This window comes from Panicum hallii, chromosome 4 (assembly GCF_002211085.1).
Source record: "Panicum hallii strain FIL2 chromosome 4, PHallii_v3.1, whole genome shotgun sequence".
Classification (NCBI taxonomy): domain Eukaryota; kingdom Viridiplantae; phylum Streptophyta; class Magnoliopsida; order Poales; family Poaceae; genus Panicum; species Panicum hallii.
The window spans coordinates 11,952,071-11,966,843 of NC_038045.1; the positions used below are offsets into that span (position 1 = coordinate 11,952,071).

At 41.0% G+C, this 14,773-nt stretch overlaps 1 protein-coding gene, 1 long non-coding RNA gene and 1 pseudogene across 2 annotated transcripts; 2 read left to right on the plus strand and 1 right to left on the minus strand.

Annotated features, from left to right (window-relative positions):
- The first annotated feature begins 3,819 nt into the window (after positions 1-3,819).
- Positions 3,820-8,250, plus strand: LOC112891135. Its single transcript, XM_025958067.1, has 7 exons — positions 3,820-4,167; positions 4,290-4,373; positions 4,471-7,034; positions 7,113-7,200; positions 7,276-7,453; positions 7,615-7,716; positions 7,905-8,250. The coding sequence occupies exons 3-7, from the start codon at positions 5,272-5,274 to the stop codon at positions 8,051-8,053; spliced, it is 2,280 nt and encodes a 759-aa protein (XP_025813852.1). The 5' UTR covers positions 3,820-4,167; positions 4,290-4,373; positions 4,471-5,271; the 3' UTR covers positions 8,054-8,250.
- Positions 8,251-8,302: 52 nt separating this feature from the next.
- Positions 8,303-9,291, minus strand: LOC112891136. The gene is made up of 2 exons (XR_003228417.1): positions 8,882-9,291; positions 8,303-8,795 (listed from the first exon to the last, which is right to left on the minus strand). It is a non-coding gene; the product is annotated as an uncharacterized LOC112891136 (long non-coding RNA).
- Positions 9,292-10,163: 872 nt separating this feature from the next.
- Positions 10,164-14,207, plus strand: LOC112889781 (annotated as a pseudogene).
- The last annotated feature ends 566 nt before the right edge of the window (positions 14,208-14,773 follow it).

Sequence of the window (14,773 nt, forward strand, 5' to 3'; positions counted from 1 at the left end):
GGACTAAAATCTGGCACCCTAAGCAAAAAGTCGATGAACCTGCTCCATCGGCGGAAATCTTCTTGCCTTCGGAATACTAGAATCAGTCCAATAAAGAAGACAAAGAGGAAGTCACTGCTCACTTAGTTCTACACCCGCATCAAGCTCGCTTTGACAAGCCAAAGGGGGAGAAGCATCAACATCTTAAAGCCTTGTACCTGAAGGGCTTTGTGGCTTTGTTGATGGGAAGCCGATGACCAAGATGCTGGTTGATGGGGGAGCGGCGGTAAACCTGATGCCGTATACTACATATCGGAAGCTTGGAAAAAGGCTAGAGGACCTGATCAAAACCGATATGACCCTCAAAGACTTTGCTGGAAACGGCTCCCAGGCCAGGGGAGTGTTAAACATGGAATTAACTATTAGCAGCAAGACACTCCCTACAACCTTTTTCATGATCGATGGAAAAGGTTCGTATAGTTTGCTCCTGGGACGCGATTGGATTCATGCAAACTGCTGTGTTCCTTCTACCGTGCATCAATGCCTGTTAGGACTGGGGCTATGGGACTGTGCACATGGCATTAATATTTTAGAATAAGGAATAGAGCATGTCCTATACCTTATACCTGTTATAAAGCTACTCGGGTACGAGTAGGACTAGTCGGAACAAAAGGAAACTACCTGAGTAGCACTCACATAGGACTTCTGAGCTCGTATCTGGCTAGAATATCTGTAACCTATCCCCCATAACTATATAAGGGCGGGCACGGACCCCCTCCAAAGGATAACCAACCTAAGGCAATACAAACCACCACACATGGCGTAGGGTATCATGCTACTCTGGCGGCCCGAACCTGTCTAAATCTGTGTCTTGTGTCCTCACTTTTAGCTTCAAGTTCCAGATCCAGCGATCCCTCACAAAATAATCTTATACCTTAGGGTATCCCTAGGTAGGCTGGCGGTAAAAACACCGACAGTTGGCGCTCATCATGGGGCCGTCGAGATCATCGGGCAAGCCTAAAGGGCCTCTTCATCAAGATTATTCACTCCGCACGGCGGATCAATTCGTCGAGTTCGAGATCAGATCTTTGAGCGAACGACTACATCAACCTCGATAACTCCGCTCGACTCCAGCTCGTGCCGCACCGCTAACACACTGGCGAGTGCTTCTACTACTCGTCTCGACTAGAAACTAGTCGAGGACAGGCCTCACACCATCGACAACTAGTCGGAGATAAATTCCGACTAATTAGCTTCATCAACAACCGCCACGGCTTCGTCGACAATTGTCCATGAATCAAGCTAAAGGTAAGTCACTTATACCTTTTCTGACTTGTTCTTCATAGGACCGGCTACTATTTTGGGTACGCCTCTCGACGGGAATTATCCTCGGGGGCTACACCATGATCGACTACTTCTAGGGTTTGCTGACTCACAACCCACATGCTTGATACATCGAGTTCGTAGGGCACCACCCACGTGCTTGGCACAACGAGTTGTGTCGCGCTCATAGCGGCTACACCCTATGGACATGCGAGCTGCAACACGTGCTCTCGTTGACTACTTTATGCCAATGAGCATTCTCTTCATCGCAATGCTGACTTCTTATTTTTGCATTCGTTGTCTTCTCTTAACGGTCGCTAATCTTCTCGGGTGGTACATGCCTTAATCTGTGAAACCTCGGCTCTTGTGTCATGCCGAATGCCTCTACGCATACACGGAACAAAGATCTCATACACGCTATGAGCAATGGCTAAATCAGGACTAGGTGCTTAAACATAACAGGCGGACTACTCAGAGGATTTACATGGCCTAAATAAGAGCTTGACACAACAAGTTTAATTTTACACCGAATAAATTTCGGTATCTTCGCATTATTCTACATAATGTATGCATTGTCTTTTTTCAGATCGAGCTTCGACAACAACTCTCTAGTTCGCTCGGCACATCTCCAATAATGGCTCCGCTAGCTCCCAAGCGCGGGGGTTGAGCGCTAATAACTACTCAGCATGGCTTCTACGGCTCACCTGGCTCATTAGCTCGGGGGCTGGACGCTGCAAAACTACTCGGAAGACTCGCAAAAGAAACCTATTTAAGAGGCTTTTGAGGATTTATCTTAGGAATTTAATTGTTTAACCATTATTTTAGGGATTTTATTCCAAAATAAGTGTTTTTCAAATGTTTAACCCAGATGTCTAATTTAGCCATTAGATCAGGGATAAGATTTATTTTGAGCGATAATTTAGGATTTCTTTAGGAAGTTATTTGTTTAACCATTTTTAGGATGCCATCCCGAAAAAGGGGTTTTCGAATTTCTGAGCCAATTTATCTATTTTAACCATCAATTCAAATTCTTAACTTATTCTACGACGCATGCCATGACCTTTTGGATCCTTTTCTCCAAACCTTGTGATTTGGATTAAAGGCTTCGGGGCTGCAAGACACGTGTCAACAATGGCTTATTTTTCAAATTTATTTGGAAGATAAATACCAAAAGATTCAAGACTAATCTGACCCTCAGCGTGCTTCTTCAATTCAGCCTAAGCCTCATGCGCTACTCCATATGGAGTACAATTTTCATCGCACGCCATGTAAAGAAAAGACTTAATACTAATCGAGCATGAGTACCTCACAGCCTCGAGGCAGCCAAAGAAGTACTTGGAAGACAACTTCAAGATGGAGTTTCAGAAGAACTAGAAGACGGCTCTAGAAGTACTCGAAAGCCTGCAGTACTCGGCTATGAAGAGCTCAGGGGCTTATCAGACCCGAGGCCACAGGACTGCGCATGTGGCATTAATATTCTAGAATAAGTGATGGGGCATGTCCCATACATTATACCTATTGTAAGCTACTCGGGCACGAGTAGGACTAGTTGGAACAGAAGGAAACTACCCGAGTAGCACTCGGGTAGGACTCCTAAGTTTGTATCTGGCTAGGATATCTGTAACCCTATCCCCCTAGACTATATAAGGTCGGGCAGAGGCCCCTCCAAAAGATAACCAACCTAATCCAATACAAACCACCACACAGGTTGTACGGTATTACCCTACTCTGACAGCCCGAACCTGTCTAAATCTATATCTTGTGTCCTATTTTTACCTTCAAATTCTAGATCCGATGGTCTCTCACCAAATAATCTCCTACCACTACAAGAAATCCTTTAATCTGTGACGGATTTGCGATGACGTATTGACAAAACGTCAAAAATTCAATACCATTAGTGACGATTATCAATTTTCCATCACAGATTTTCAATGGTGGGCTTCTAGGCCCATAATTTATGACGAAATGCACGAAACCATCATAATCCTAACTTGAAAACGTCATGGCTTTGCCCACCTAAAGTAATATAGTGGTGACGAATATGAATTCGTCATTGTGTGCTTAATTCAAGATTAAGCCCATTATATTGTTTGATTCATTATATATTTAACATATTCGTGTTACAAATTGAAGAAATTAAAAAAATTTAAGATTACAAAATTTATTTTGGTTGTTGGTCTAAACACACTCTCAAATAAGTCGGGAATATAAAAACAGAAATTGACTCAGGAAGGATTCGAATCATCTACCACTCGAACTCCACCAAATTTCTTTTGAAAGAAGGACCAAGTTTGTTTTAGTACTTTATTTAAACTAAACTAGAAAAATTGAGACATCAAGCAAAAAACTCAGCATAGCCGAGAATCGAACCCACAACCACTTGAAAATGAAGGTAAACAACTAACCGCTGAACCACAGCTCGTTTGTTTAACAAGTGATGTACTAATTACACTTATACATTTCTATTCTGCTCTTTAACCCTAAGGCCTAATCGACCAGAATGCTCCGCTCCCTGAATCTCACGATGCTGCACCCTGTTCCTCTCGCACAGGCAGCTGCCCAACGCTGGTGGCGGCGAGCCGGCGAACCACCGTCCCTGCCAACCTCACGCTGCTTCGGCTGCCCTCTCATGGTCTAGCTCGCCGCTCGCGCCTCTCCAGAAGGCGGGCAGCAGCAGCAGGGGCCGGTCTCCAGCAGGAGCAGGCGGCCTCTCCGTCTCCAGCACGCCGGCAGCGGCAGCAGGCAGCAGCAGCAAGTGCAGGGCAGGGGCCTCTCTCTCCAGACTCTCCGGACTCTCCAGCAACAGCAGGCGCAGGGCAGCAGCCAGCAGCAGCAGGGTAGGGCAGCAGCCAGCGGTAGGCAGGGGTGAGATTCCCCATGTTTTGTCCTACAAATTAGTTAATTAAAAGCTCGTTATTGATTTAGCATTTCAATTGTTTGCATACAATTAGTTTTTTTACTGAATTTTATAACAATTTTAATTGCAGTTGGTGGGCTTCTAAATGCAAATCCAGGAATGTACCTAAGATGATCTTTAGATTGCTTGCTCTGCATAATGTTGGATAGCCAAGGTATTTTTTCTTTAATAACTGTGACCTATATATGCATTTAGCTTTCTTATCCTGAGGCAGATTTGTTGATTTAAGTTTCTTTGCAATGCTTGATTAGATGGATAGAAGTTGGGTGCATGCTAGACTGTTCTCTCAAGATTACATCAATGGTGTCAAAGTATTTATGAGCTTTATTCATGAGAAATTTGGTGAGGATGAAAAATTTTTATGCCCTTGCAGTAGATGCCTTAATCAGAGGTATCAACATCAAACTCTTGTGGAGAGGCATATATTGATGAATGGCATGGAAAGTACCTATACTCGATGGATTCATCATGGAGAGAACATTGATGTATATGGTAATGAGCATTCTGCTAATGAGTTAGGTATCAGTATGACTGAACATGACAACCATGATGATGGTAATTTGAACGGGTTGCTACAAGACCTACACACTGCAGAGAAAGATGAAGAAGATGGGGAAAATGAGAATGATGCAGAATCTAGTGATAAGGAGTTGTTTTTCAAAATAGTGATGAAACAGGCGAAGGGTCAGCTTTATCCAGGTTGTACCAAATTTTCGAAGTTGTCCTTTGTGGTAAAGCTTCTTCATATGAAGTCATTGTATAGGATCTGCAATTCTGCTTTTTCTGCAATATTAAAGCTTTTGGCTGAAGCTTTCCCAGAATGCAATACGCTCCCTAAATCATATTATGAAGCAAAGACTCTTTTAAAGAAATTAGGTCTTGGGTATGAATCAATACATGTGTGTTACAATAATTGTGTGCTCTTCAGAAAGAAATATGCCAAGCTTGACGATTGCCCTGTTTGTGGTCTCTGAAGATGGGTTGATGCTGAAAGAAAGAAGATCCCACAGAAAGTGTTACGACATTTTCCGTTGATACCGAGGCTACAGAGGATGTTTGTGAACAAAGAATCAGAAGAACAAGCACAATTGCACAAGCTAAAGCGAAATCCTAAGGAAAAGGAAATGAGTCACCCAGCTGATGGTGAGGCATGGCAAGATTTTGATAGAGTATATGCTGATTTTGCAAAAGATGCAAGAAACCTTAGACTTGGCCTAGCTACCGATGGGTTTAACCCTTTTTCAGAAAAGAACACTAAATATAGCATGTGGCCTGCATTTGTTGTGCCATACAATCTTTCACCTTGGGCGTGCATGGATGAATCAAATTTCATGATGTCTTTGCTTATTCCTGGTCCCGCATCACCTGGAAAGGATTTTGATGTATTCTTAGAGCCTCTTATTGAAGATTTGCTTGAGCTTTGGATAGGTGTACGTACTTATGATGCTGTAAGTGGAAAAAAGTTTAACCTTCGTGCTGCAGTTTTATGGTGCATCCACGATTACCCAGCTTTGAGCACTCTTTCAGGGCGTACAACAAAAGGCTATTTCGCATGTACTCATTGTGACAAGCACCCTCTTTCTTACAGACTACGGAGCAAAATTGGTTATTTTGGACATTTTTGCTTTGTTTCGGTGGGACATCGTTTGCGTAGAAATAATGAATTTGTTGGCCTTCATGAAAGCAATGACCCCCCCAGTAAATTCTCTATAGAAGAGTTGATGGCTGAATTGGAGAGAGTTAAACATGTCAGGCCTGGAAAGCAACAAGGAAGTACTGGAAAGCAAGAAGAAAGTAGGAAAAGGAAGCATTCTAATATGGACAAGGATCATGTAGTAATTTGGAGTCGGATGGTTAGTTTATGGAAGATACCATATTGGAAGAATTTGAAATTGAGACATAATCTTGATGTCATGCATATCGAGAAAAACATATGTGAGAACTTGATTGGGACAATTCTTAATATACCTGGGAAGACAAAGGACACGGTTAAAGCTAGACTAGATCTGAAAGATTTGGGTATTAGGAAGGAGCTGCAATTTAAGGAGAAAGGAGATTCATGTGAGATGCCTCGTGCAAGATATACTTTGTCCACACAACAAAAGAAGGCCTTTTGTGAATTTTTGCGAGAGGTGAAGTTTCCAGATGGATTTGCCTCCAACATATCAAGATGTTTAAGTACTGAGGGAACCAAGTTACAAGGGCTCAAAACACATGATTGTCACATTCTTTTGCAAATATTATTACCAGCTGCCATGAGAGGGCTTTTGGACAAGGATATTTATGAAGCGTTAGCGGAGTTGGGGAAAATTTTCAGGGAATTGTGCAGCAAAACTCTTAACAAGGATGTGTTGGCTGAAATGAAGAAAGAAATCCCAATAATTTTGGTGAAGCTTGAGAAAATATTTCCCCCGGCTTTCTTTGATGTGATGGTGCACTTAGCTGTACATCTACCTGATGAAGCATTGCTGCGAGGTCCTGTGCAATATGGTTGGATGTACCCAATTGAAAGGCGGTTGTATACTTTAAAGCGCTATGTAAGGAATAGGGCGTGGCCAAAAGGCTCAATTGCTGAGGCATATATTGCAGATGAGTGCTTGACGTTTTGCTCTAGGTACATGGATGATGTTGAAACAAGATTTAATCGGGAACCAAGAAATAAAGGTTTTTCTAATGAGGATGCCTATAGCGTTGATGTTTTTGGGCATGGAGTTAATTTCACCTCTGCAATTGAACTTGTATATGATGATACTGCCATTGATCAAATGGTGTGGTATATTCTAAACAATTGTAGTCAGGTTGAGAAATATATGAGGTATGTTCTTTATTATATCTTTAGTTTACATGTTATCTTTGAATTTAACATTTGCTATCTTCATTTTTTAAATTGCAGAATATTTATGGATGAATTAGAGGGAGCAGGGACACCTGACATTGAAAGAACATTGCGGCAAGGATTTCAGACTTGGTTCAGGAACCATGTTAGTTGTCATTTAGATCTTTTAGGCTATATTTTTGGGCTACAGAATCTGATATATGTGTGTTGTATTGGGCAGATCCTAAGGTTGCGGAATATGAATCAAGAAGAGGTTGACGATGATCTATTTTCATTGGCTTGTGGTCCTGATTTAAGAGTTAGAAAATACTCCTCATGCATAGTGAATGGTGTGAGGTTTAACACCCTTGACCGTGACAAGCATCGAAAGACACAAAATAGTGGAGTCATGACAAGAGGTACACATAACGGCGAAAAAAATTAATTTTTTTGAAACCTTAAGGGAGATTATTCAGTTAGAATATAACTTTTATGAGAGATCAGTAGTTTTTCTTAAATGTGATTGGTTTAAATTGGATGGGAAGAGGACTGCACTTAAGGATGATGGTTTTTTTAAAAGCATCAATATTGGAAGTCTATGGTACAAGAATGATTCGTTTATTTTGGCCACTCAAGCAAGGCAGGTCTTCTATTTACCGGACACAAAGTTCGGTAAAAACTGGTATGTTGTCCAGTCATTTCACCGTAGGCATCTTTACAATGTGAGTGAAATTGAAACTACACAATATAATGCTCCTGCATATCAAGAAGATGAGTGTTGTGAAGAGAATGATAGCCGGCAAACAGTTTCAGACATTATCTATGAAAAGCCTTTAAGTAGAGATGATGAACAAGGCCTTATTTTTGAAGCTGCTGAAATTGCAAAGTTAATAAAAGCAAAAGGCCTAGAAGTGCATGAGAGTGATAGTGAACAAGAAGAAGATGATGACACAATTTTGGAGTATTGCAGTGAAGCTGAAGGAGGAGTCGCAAATGAGGTTGATAGTGATGATGAATAGCCAATTCTAGTTGGACAATTTTCAGACCATCTTCGTGTCCAGTTTGATACATTTAGTTGTGAAATGACATTTGTAATGTTTAGTTGTGACATTCATCAGAATGGACCATGCTCAATTCAGATGTATCTATTCATTTTGATGTAAATTAAAACTTGTATCAGGATATTCCAAGTTTATTTGTTTGTATCAGAATGACATAACTGCATCTATTTTCATTCTGTTGCTGTCAACTGTATCAGGATTCTGATGTAAACTGAAACCAGAATGACACTTTATTTAACATTCCTCTCAAGAGTATCAGGATTACAACAAATCTGTACATGTATATTATTTTACATTGCTCTCAAGAACAGAATGACAAATCCTTGCTGCTTCAGGTGCCATTTAATTCTTTGTGATCTAAAGAGCTTCAGGTTCCTGGTTCAGAACACCACAGCACACTCCTGGGAAGACCACATCACGGTTGTGGGAACAGCACCTGGGAACACCACTGCTTCAGGTTGCTGGTTGAGAACACCTGCACAAAATAGCAATCTACCTAATGGTGCATTCCCTATTCAAGACCACCATGTACACAAGCAACCAAAATAAGCTGCTGTTTCATCTCTGAATCAACGCAAACCCGTAACATGACCATAGTAAACGAGATCAGTTGGTGTGATATAGCTCACCTGCTTCTTCTGCAGAAACATGCCGGAGCTGGTGCGCACCTCGCTCTCGACGCTCTCAGCTTATTCTTAGCCTTCAGAAAACCAATCACCGAACCAATCAGTCAATCAAGGATTGGGAAAGACAGAGGAGAGGGAGAGAAGGAACAGATCGTCTCACCTAGGGCGCCACGAGAGCTGGACCATGGCGCGCTGGGTTCAAGCGGCCGGCGGCAACGACGAGCTGGAGGTGGTGGGGAGCCATGGCGCAGTGCGGGATGGGAGGCGGACAGGAGGGCGGGATTGGGGGGTGCTTCCAGGGGCGAGCGGCCGGCGGAGCGCTGGCTTCGAGCGGCCGGCGGCAACGAAGAGCTGGAGGTGGTGGGGAGCCATGGCGTGGGGCGGGATGGGAGGCGGACAGGAGAGCGGGATTGGGGGGGCGCTTCCAGGGGTGAGCGGCCGGCGGCGCGCTGGGTTCGAGCGGCCAGCGGCAACGAAGAGCTGGAGGTGGTGGGGAGCCATGGCGCGGCGCGGGATGGGAGGCGGACAGGAGGGCGGGATTGGGGAGAGAGATATGCCGGGGAGAGAGATATGCCGGGATTGGGGATGGGAGGCGGATAGGAGACTGAATTGTGGGCCCCACTTGAACAGATTTAAAGAAATTATGTTTTAGAAAAATTAATTGAGTTTACAAATTTCTAGAAAATCTCCTAAGTTATTCCGTTCCGAACAAACTGCATTGCCTTGTCGAGAATTGCATAAAGAAATTAAAATGGTTCAAATTGCCTCACTCTTTTTTTCATGAAATTGCGCTCACTCTAAATTCATGTGTGCGTGATATCAAATTAGGTTAATCTTCATTCAAATATGTGTGAATTCAAATTTCCGCACTCTAAATTCATGAGTGTGTGAATTCAAATTGGGTTAATCTTTATTCAAGTGTGTGTGAATCCAAATTGGCTTACCCTTTATTTCAAAGATATGTGATTTCAAATTATGTTAATCTTTATTCGACATGTGTACGGTTAATCCATTTTGATGGTTAGTTCACATTGCAAAATAGATATTGTAACAACACGAACCCCTATTGTTCATGCGAAACTTATGTGTGTGTTATAAACACCATCAACTAGCTATCATTGGAGGATTAATTGTAATATTTTTGCAATTATTATTGCAAGATTATTCTAATAAAATTTGTACACATAATAAATTATAGTTTGTAATCTAATACAACAAATCTAGATATAAAATCAGTATGATATAATATTTTGAGTACTTTGATATTTATTTATTTTTTTTTTATTATTATTATTATTTTCACCCGCCTGTAAAATTTTCACCGCGCCTCTGATCCCGCCTGTAACTCTCATCTTCCCACCTCTGGTCCCGCGTGTAAATTGAAACCATATAAATATATGGAGTCTTTAACCCTAACTTCATTTCTCAGATACATCCCCATCTCCTACCGCCCATCGTGCCGCCACGCCCTTCCTGCCTCCTGCCGCACACATGCCGCCTGCTCTCCAGTCCCCGCACACCTCTGGTTCTCGCTTGTGCCGGGCGTGGCCCGTGCCTGGGGCTCCTGCGCACGGTCATCCATGCGGTGGCGGTGGCCCGGACCGCACCCCTCCTCGTCGCTTGCGCCGGGCTTGGCCAGCGCCTGGGGCTCCTGTCGCCAGCTCCCACGCCACTGCGCTGTGCTGGTCTCTGCTGCTCGTCGGTGCGCACGAGTAGAGGAGGAGCACAGGTATCGCAGACCAAGTACATGGGTGTTCGGATCTGCACTGCAAAGCTTAAATTTTTCCTTTTTATTTTGTACATCTTAGTAAAGGAACGCTGTTATCTTCTCGTCAGGTTTGGAAATAAGAGGACCGGTGCTTCCATCTAGGAATTGGTGGCATCCCTTGCTAGCAGCAAAGGTATGGTGACCATCGTCTTTTGCTTTTTTCATACTGTATACTGATGTTTATTAATGGTGGTCTAGATTTAACTGATAAATCATATTGTTTCTTTCTTGCCTGTCTGTAACTTAATGTTCTGCTTATTCATCCAATTAGAAAATTATTTTGCAGCGCATGGTACCTTCTCGTATTATTGATAAAGGCAGGATATGTTAGATCGAATTAGTTGGTACTGCATTTCTCTTTTGTTTATGTGTTTTTATTAAAACTAGTTTATCCTGGAGCTCTTGTAATTTGATCTGTCGTTTGAAAACAATGTTGCTGTCTATTGGTTCTGAGCTATTTGTGTTCTGTTACCACAAGTATTTGGGTTCTTCCATGTGAAAAATGTGTTCCTTATTTTCTGAGCTATATATGAACATTAGTGATGATATAAAATGATTACTGATACTTATTTTCTATTTTTACTATGCCATGTCATCACAAGATGCCTCCTGGTCGTGGGGAGGTTGGAGTAAAAAATCCAAAAAGAACTCAGCTATCGGGTGCAGTCCTCAACTCGTCTTCTTTTGAATATGTTTTCTGTTTGTGTCAATATTTTGTATGAGTAGTAAAGTATTGCTGCGTAGTAATAATATTTTGTTCATGTTTTATCTCTTATTAGAACCACCACCATTGCATCCGTATGAACAGAAGCGCCTGATGCAATGTATACAGAACAATGCAAGGCTAGAAGAGCTAGGAATTTATGCTTTAAGTCGTGAGCTTCATGAAGCAAGTTCCATTTCTCATAAGAAGAATAAGCCAAGTCATAAAAATACTGAAAACTCTGAATCTGAGTATGATCCTTCACAAGATGACACTGATGATGACAATGCTAAGGTGGTATTGATTGATTCAAACTTCTATTTCATGATGCTTGATAAATATATCTTTCCACTTTATTGATTGATTCACACTTCTATTTCATGAAGGGCTCCAAACAACGTAACATTACAACTGCCTGCAAGTCTGTTGGTGCAATCAAACTTTGCTCTAAGCGAGTTCTTGTAGAGCCAGAATGTACCAAAAATACAAGGTCAAAAAAACACACTGCCCAAGTGGATGCAACTCTTGCACCAAGTGTCAACATTGATGGCCACAAACAGGCTACTGTTGGAGGCTAGTTCTATGTTTCTTATTGCCATTCTATACTATTAATTGTATGATAACTGCACTCACTAGCTGTAGTTTATTCCAGCTGGTGGCCCTGCGCACTTGGATGAGAACACCAACGTCGCCGATGAAGGTCATGTTGTTGCTCCTCTTGGTGGGCAGAACTATGCATGCAATGAAGGTGATGATTTGCAACAACCATTCTGTTAGTTTCTTTAGATAATGAATGCATTCTTATGTCTACCATCTTTCAGATAATGGGCATGTCCAAGCTGATGGCAACATGACAAATGGAGATGAAGTTGATGATGACAACAACCAGATGCTCAATGAAGGTGATTTTATGAATTACCAGTTTGGTTTTGCTTTCAATTGGCCATTGCTTGCTAATCTTGGATCCATGCACTATCCATCTCAACAATTTCAACTTCTGTGCAGATGTACAACTAGGTGAAAATGATCGATGGGAAAGGGGAACCAATATGGGACATGGTCTCTATAGGATTAATCGAGCTTTGCGTGGAAAATTGCAAGTTGTCATTCCTGAAGGGAAGATAAGGCCCATGGCACCACTTGTTGCTGCTAAGTTTGCAACTAAATGCAACATTGCAGTTAGAAATCATGTGCCGGTGTTGAAGCATTGGAAGGAATACAAGAAAAAAATAGGCCTATTTAAAGTATTTACAGGAAGACTTAGTGTAAGTGCATTCTCCACCTTCCACCACTTTGAAAATTGGTCACTATTTACTTGCATATTTTTTTCAACACTACTTAATGTAGCATCATTTGAATGATTATATAAGATGGTAGTTTTACACCATTTTGAATTGATGTATAAATATCATCATTCCTCCATGATAGCTTTACTTTCTTCATTGTCATCTATATTGGCATGTCTAGGTTATCTAAGATAGTAGTTCTCTCATTCCTTTGTACTCTTTTTTTTCCTTCAAGGTTTGACATAATCATAAGTACATATCTAATATATACATTCACTTGAATAGGCAAAGTTTGACATCAACACGAGTGACACTTCAGTTCAAAATGGTTGTAACCAAATGATGAAGAATGCAGTTCGGCAACAACGACATCGGCTCAAGAAAAAGTACTTTAATCCTTTTCTGCTACATTTGGTGCCAAAAACATCTCCAATCAGATCGATGACTGATCAAGAGTGGAATGAACTTGTGGAATATTGGAAAACTCCAAAAGGGATGGTATGTTTCTTTCTAAAAACTGAAATCTTGGACATTCATGTTGCTTACATTTACTTTATAACTGTTGTAGGAGATATCTCAAAAGAACAAAGAGAATCGAACCCATGTTATATACCATCAAACAACCGGCTCTCGTAGTTACCAAGTTCATGTGGAAAATTTGGTATGTTACATGTCTTTACTTGTAGCCTTATGATTTATTGATTAATATGAGAAAAGTATATCTGCTAATGCAGTCAAAAGTAGCTATTTTGGATTAATCTATTTGCTAACTTGTGAACAAGTTCCTGATCAAATGCACTAGTTGTAAGATGTATCTTTGTATACACATGAGTAAAGTGTTTTGATCAAAGTACTTGCTGCTCATATGAATTCCAACAGAAATTAATTACTGCTGCACATTCTTATTGCTGTATTTTTTTTCTAGGGAGATAAATACAATGACCAAGAACTTGATGCATTGGATTTTTTAAAGAGTGCCACTATAGCAAGAAAAAGAAATGCTACTCATCTAATGTGCAGCAAGCTATAGTAAGTCATTGTCATTCAAAGAATTTTATTTCTAATGCATATTTGAAGGTTTTCTGATCACTAACCATGTTTGTTTCTTGCATGCTAGACTCAAATGGAAAACAAGTTCTCTACACCAGTAGAATGTGAAGGACAAATGTCTGTGACAAAAGTTGTAGCAGATGTTCTTGCTGAGAATACAAGGAAAAATATGTTCCTTCAAAATGTGGGCATACAAAATTCTTGTCCTAGGTCTAGTGTAAGAAATATTGCAGCACAACTTGAAGCGGAGAAGAGGGCAAATACAGACCTTCGATCTGTTGTCAACATCCAACGTGAGCAACTTGATGTGTTGTCAAAACAAATGCAGGAAAGAGAAGAGTTAAGGGTTAGGGAGCAAGAGGAGATGAAGAAGAGGCAAGCTGAGGTGGAAGCGGACATGAAGAAGCTTCAACTTTTGTTAAGTAAAATTCAACCAAGTTAGTTGAATTGGATGGTATGTGGCAAGTTAGATTTGACATAGCTTTTGTTAAAACCTCTTTTGTTAAAGTGGAAACATTCCATTCTGGTTTTGGTGCTTCATCATGTGTGACTCATGCTGTAATATTTTGTTGTTTGTGTGTTCAAGTGACATTGGACACCAAACATGATGTTTGTGGTGCTATATTAGATGTATGGTTGAAGTAACATATTAATTTTCTGTTGTATGTTGTTTTGGGCAGAATGAGGCTTTTTAAATGTGTTGAAATGAAATTTGTATAAATTGATATGGGTTACTTTTACGCATGAGCTAATAATTGGGCCAGATTTGAGATGAATTAACAAATGGGCTAAATTTTATATTGGGCTACATTCGTCAAGCTGAACTATAATATAGGCCAAAAATTTCTTATAAGTTCATGGGCTAGATTTCAAGCCCATGTTGGATGATAGCATGTATGCCATGTCAGTGTCCATGTGGCAACAATCTGTGATGTTTTTTTTGTCACTAATTTTGGGCTTTGGGCTGGGTTGCGTGGGCTCGAGCTCATTTTGTGACGATCGGGAAATGTCACAGATTGAGGCAATTCATGACTGTTTTGCGAAATCGTCACCAATAACAATCCGTGATGCCCATTACATGACATTATGCAAAACCGTCATAATCATGGTTTTGTGAAATTTTTTTTAATTCGTGACGAAATTAATCCGTCATGTATTAAGGGATTCTTTGTAGCGTACCTTAGGGTATCCCTAGGTAGGCTGGCGGTAAAAGCATCGATAATGCCTTATCCAGTGGCAAGGAGA

Coding starts and splice junctions, on each gene's coding strand:
- LOC112891135 (XM_025958067.1), top strand. CDS start 5,272: ATGTTTGTGAACAAAGAATCAGAAGAACAAGCACAATTGCACAAGCTA. Junction 7,201..7,275: donor AGACTTGGTTCAGGAACCAT/GTTAGTTGTCAT, acceptor TGTATTGGGCAG/ATCCTAAGGTTGCGGAATAT. Junction 7,454..7,614: donor TAGTGGAGTCATGACAAGAG/GTACACATAACG, acceptor TTTTTTTAAAAG/CATCAATATTGGAAGTCTAT.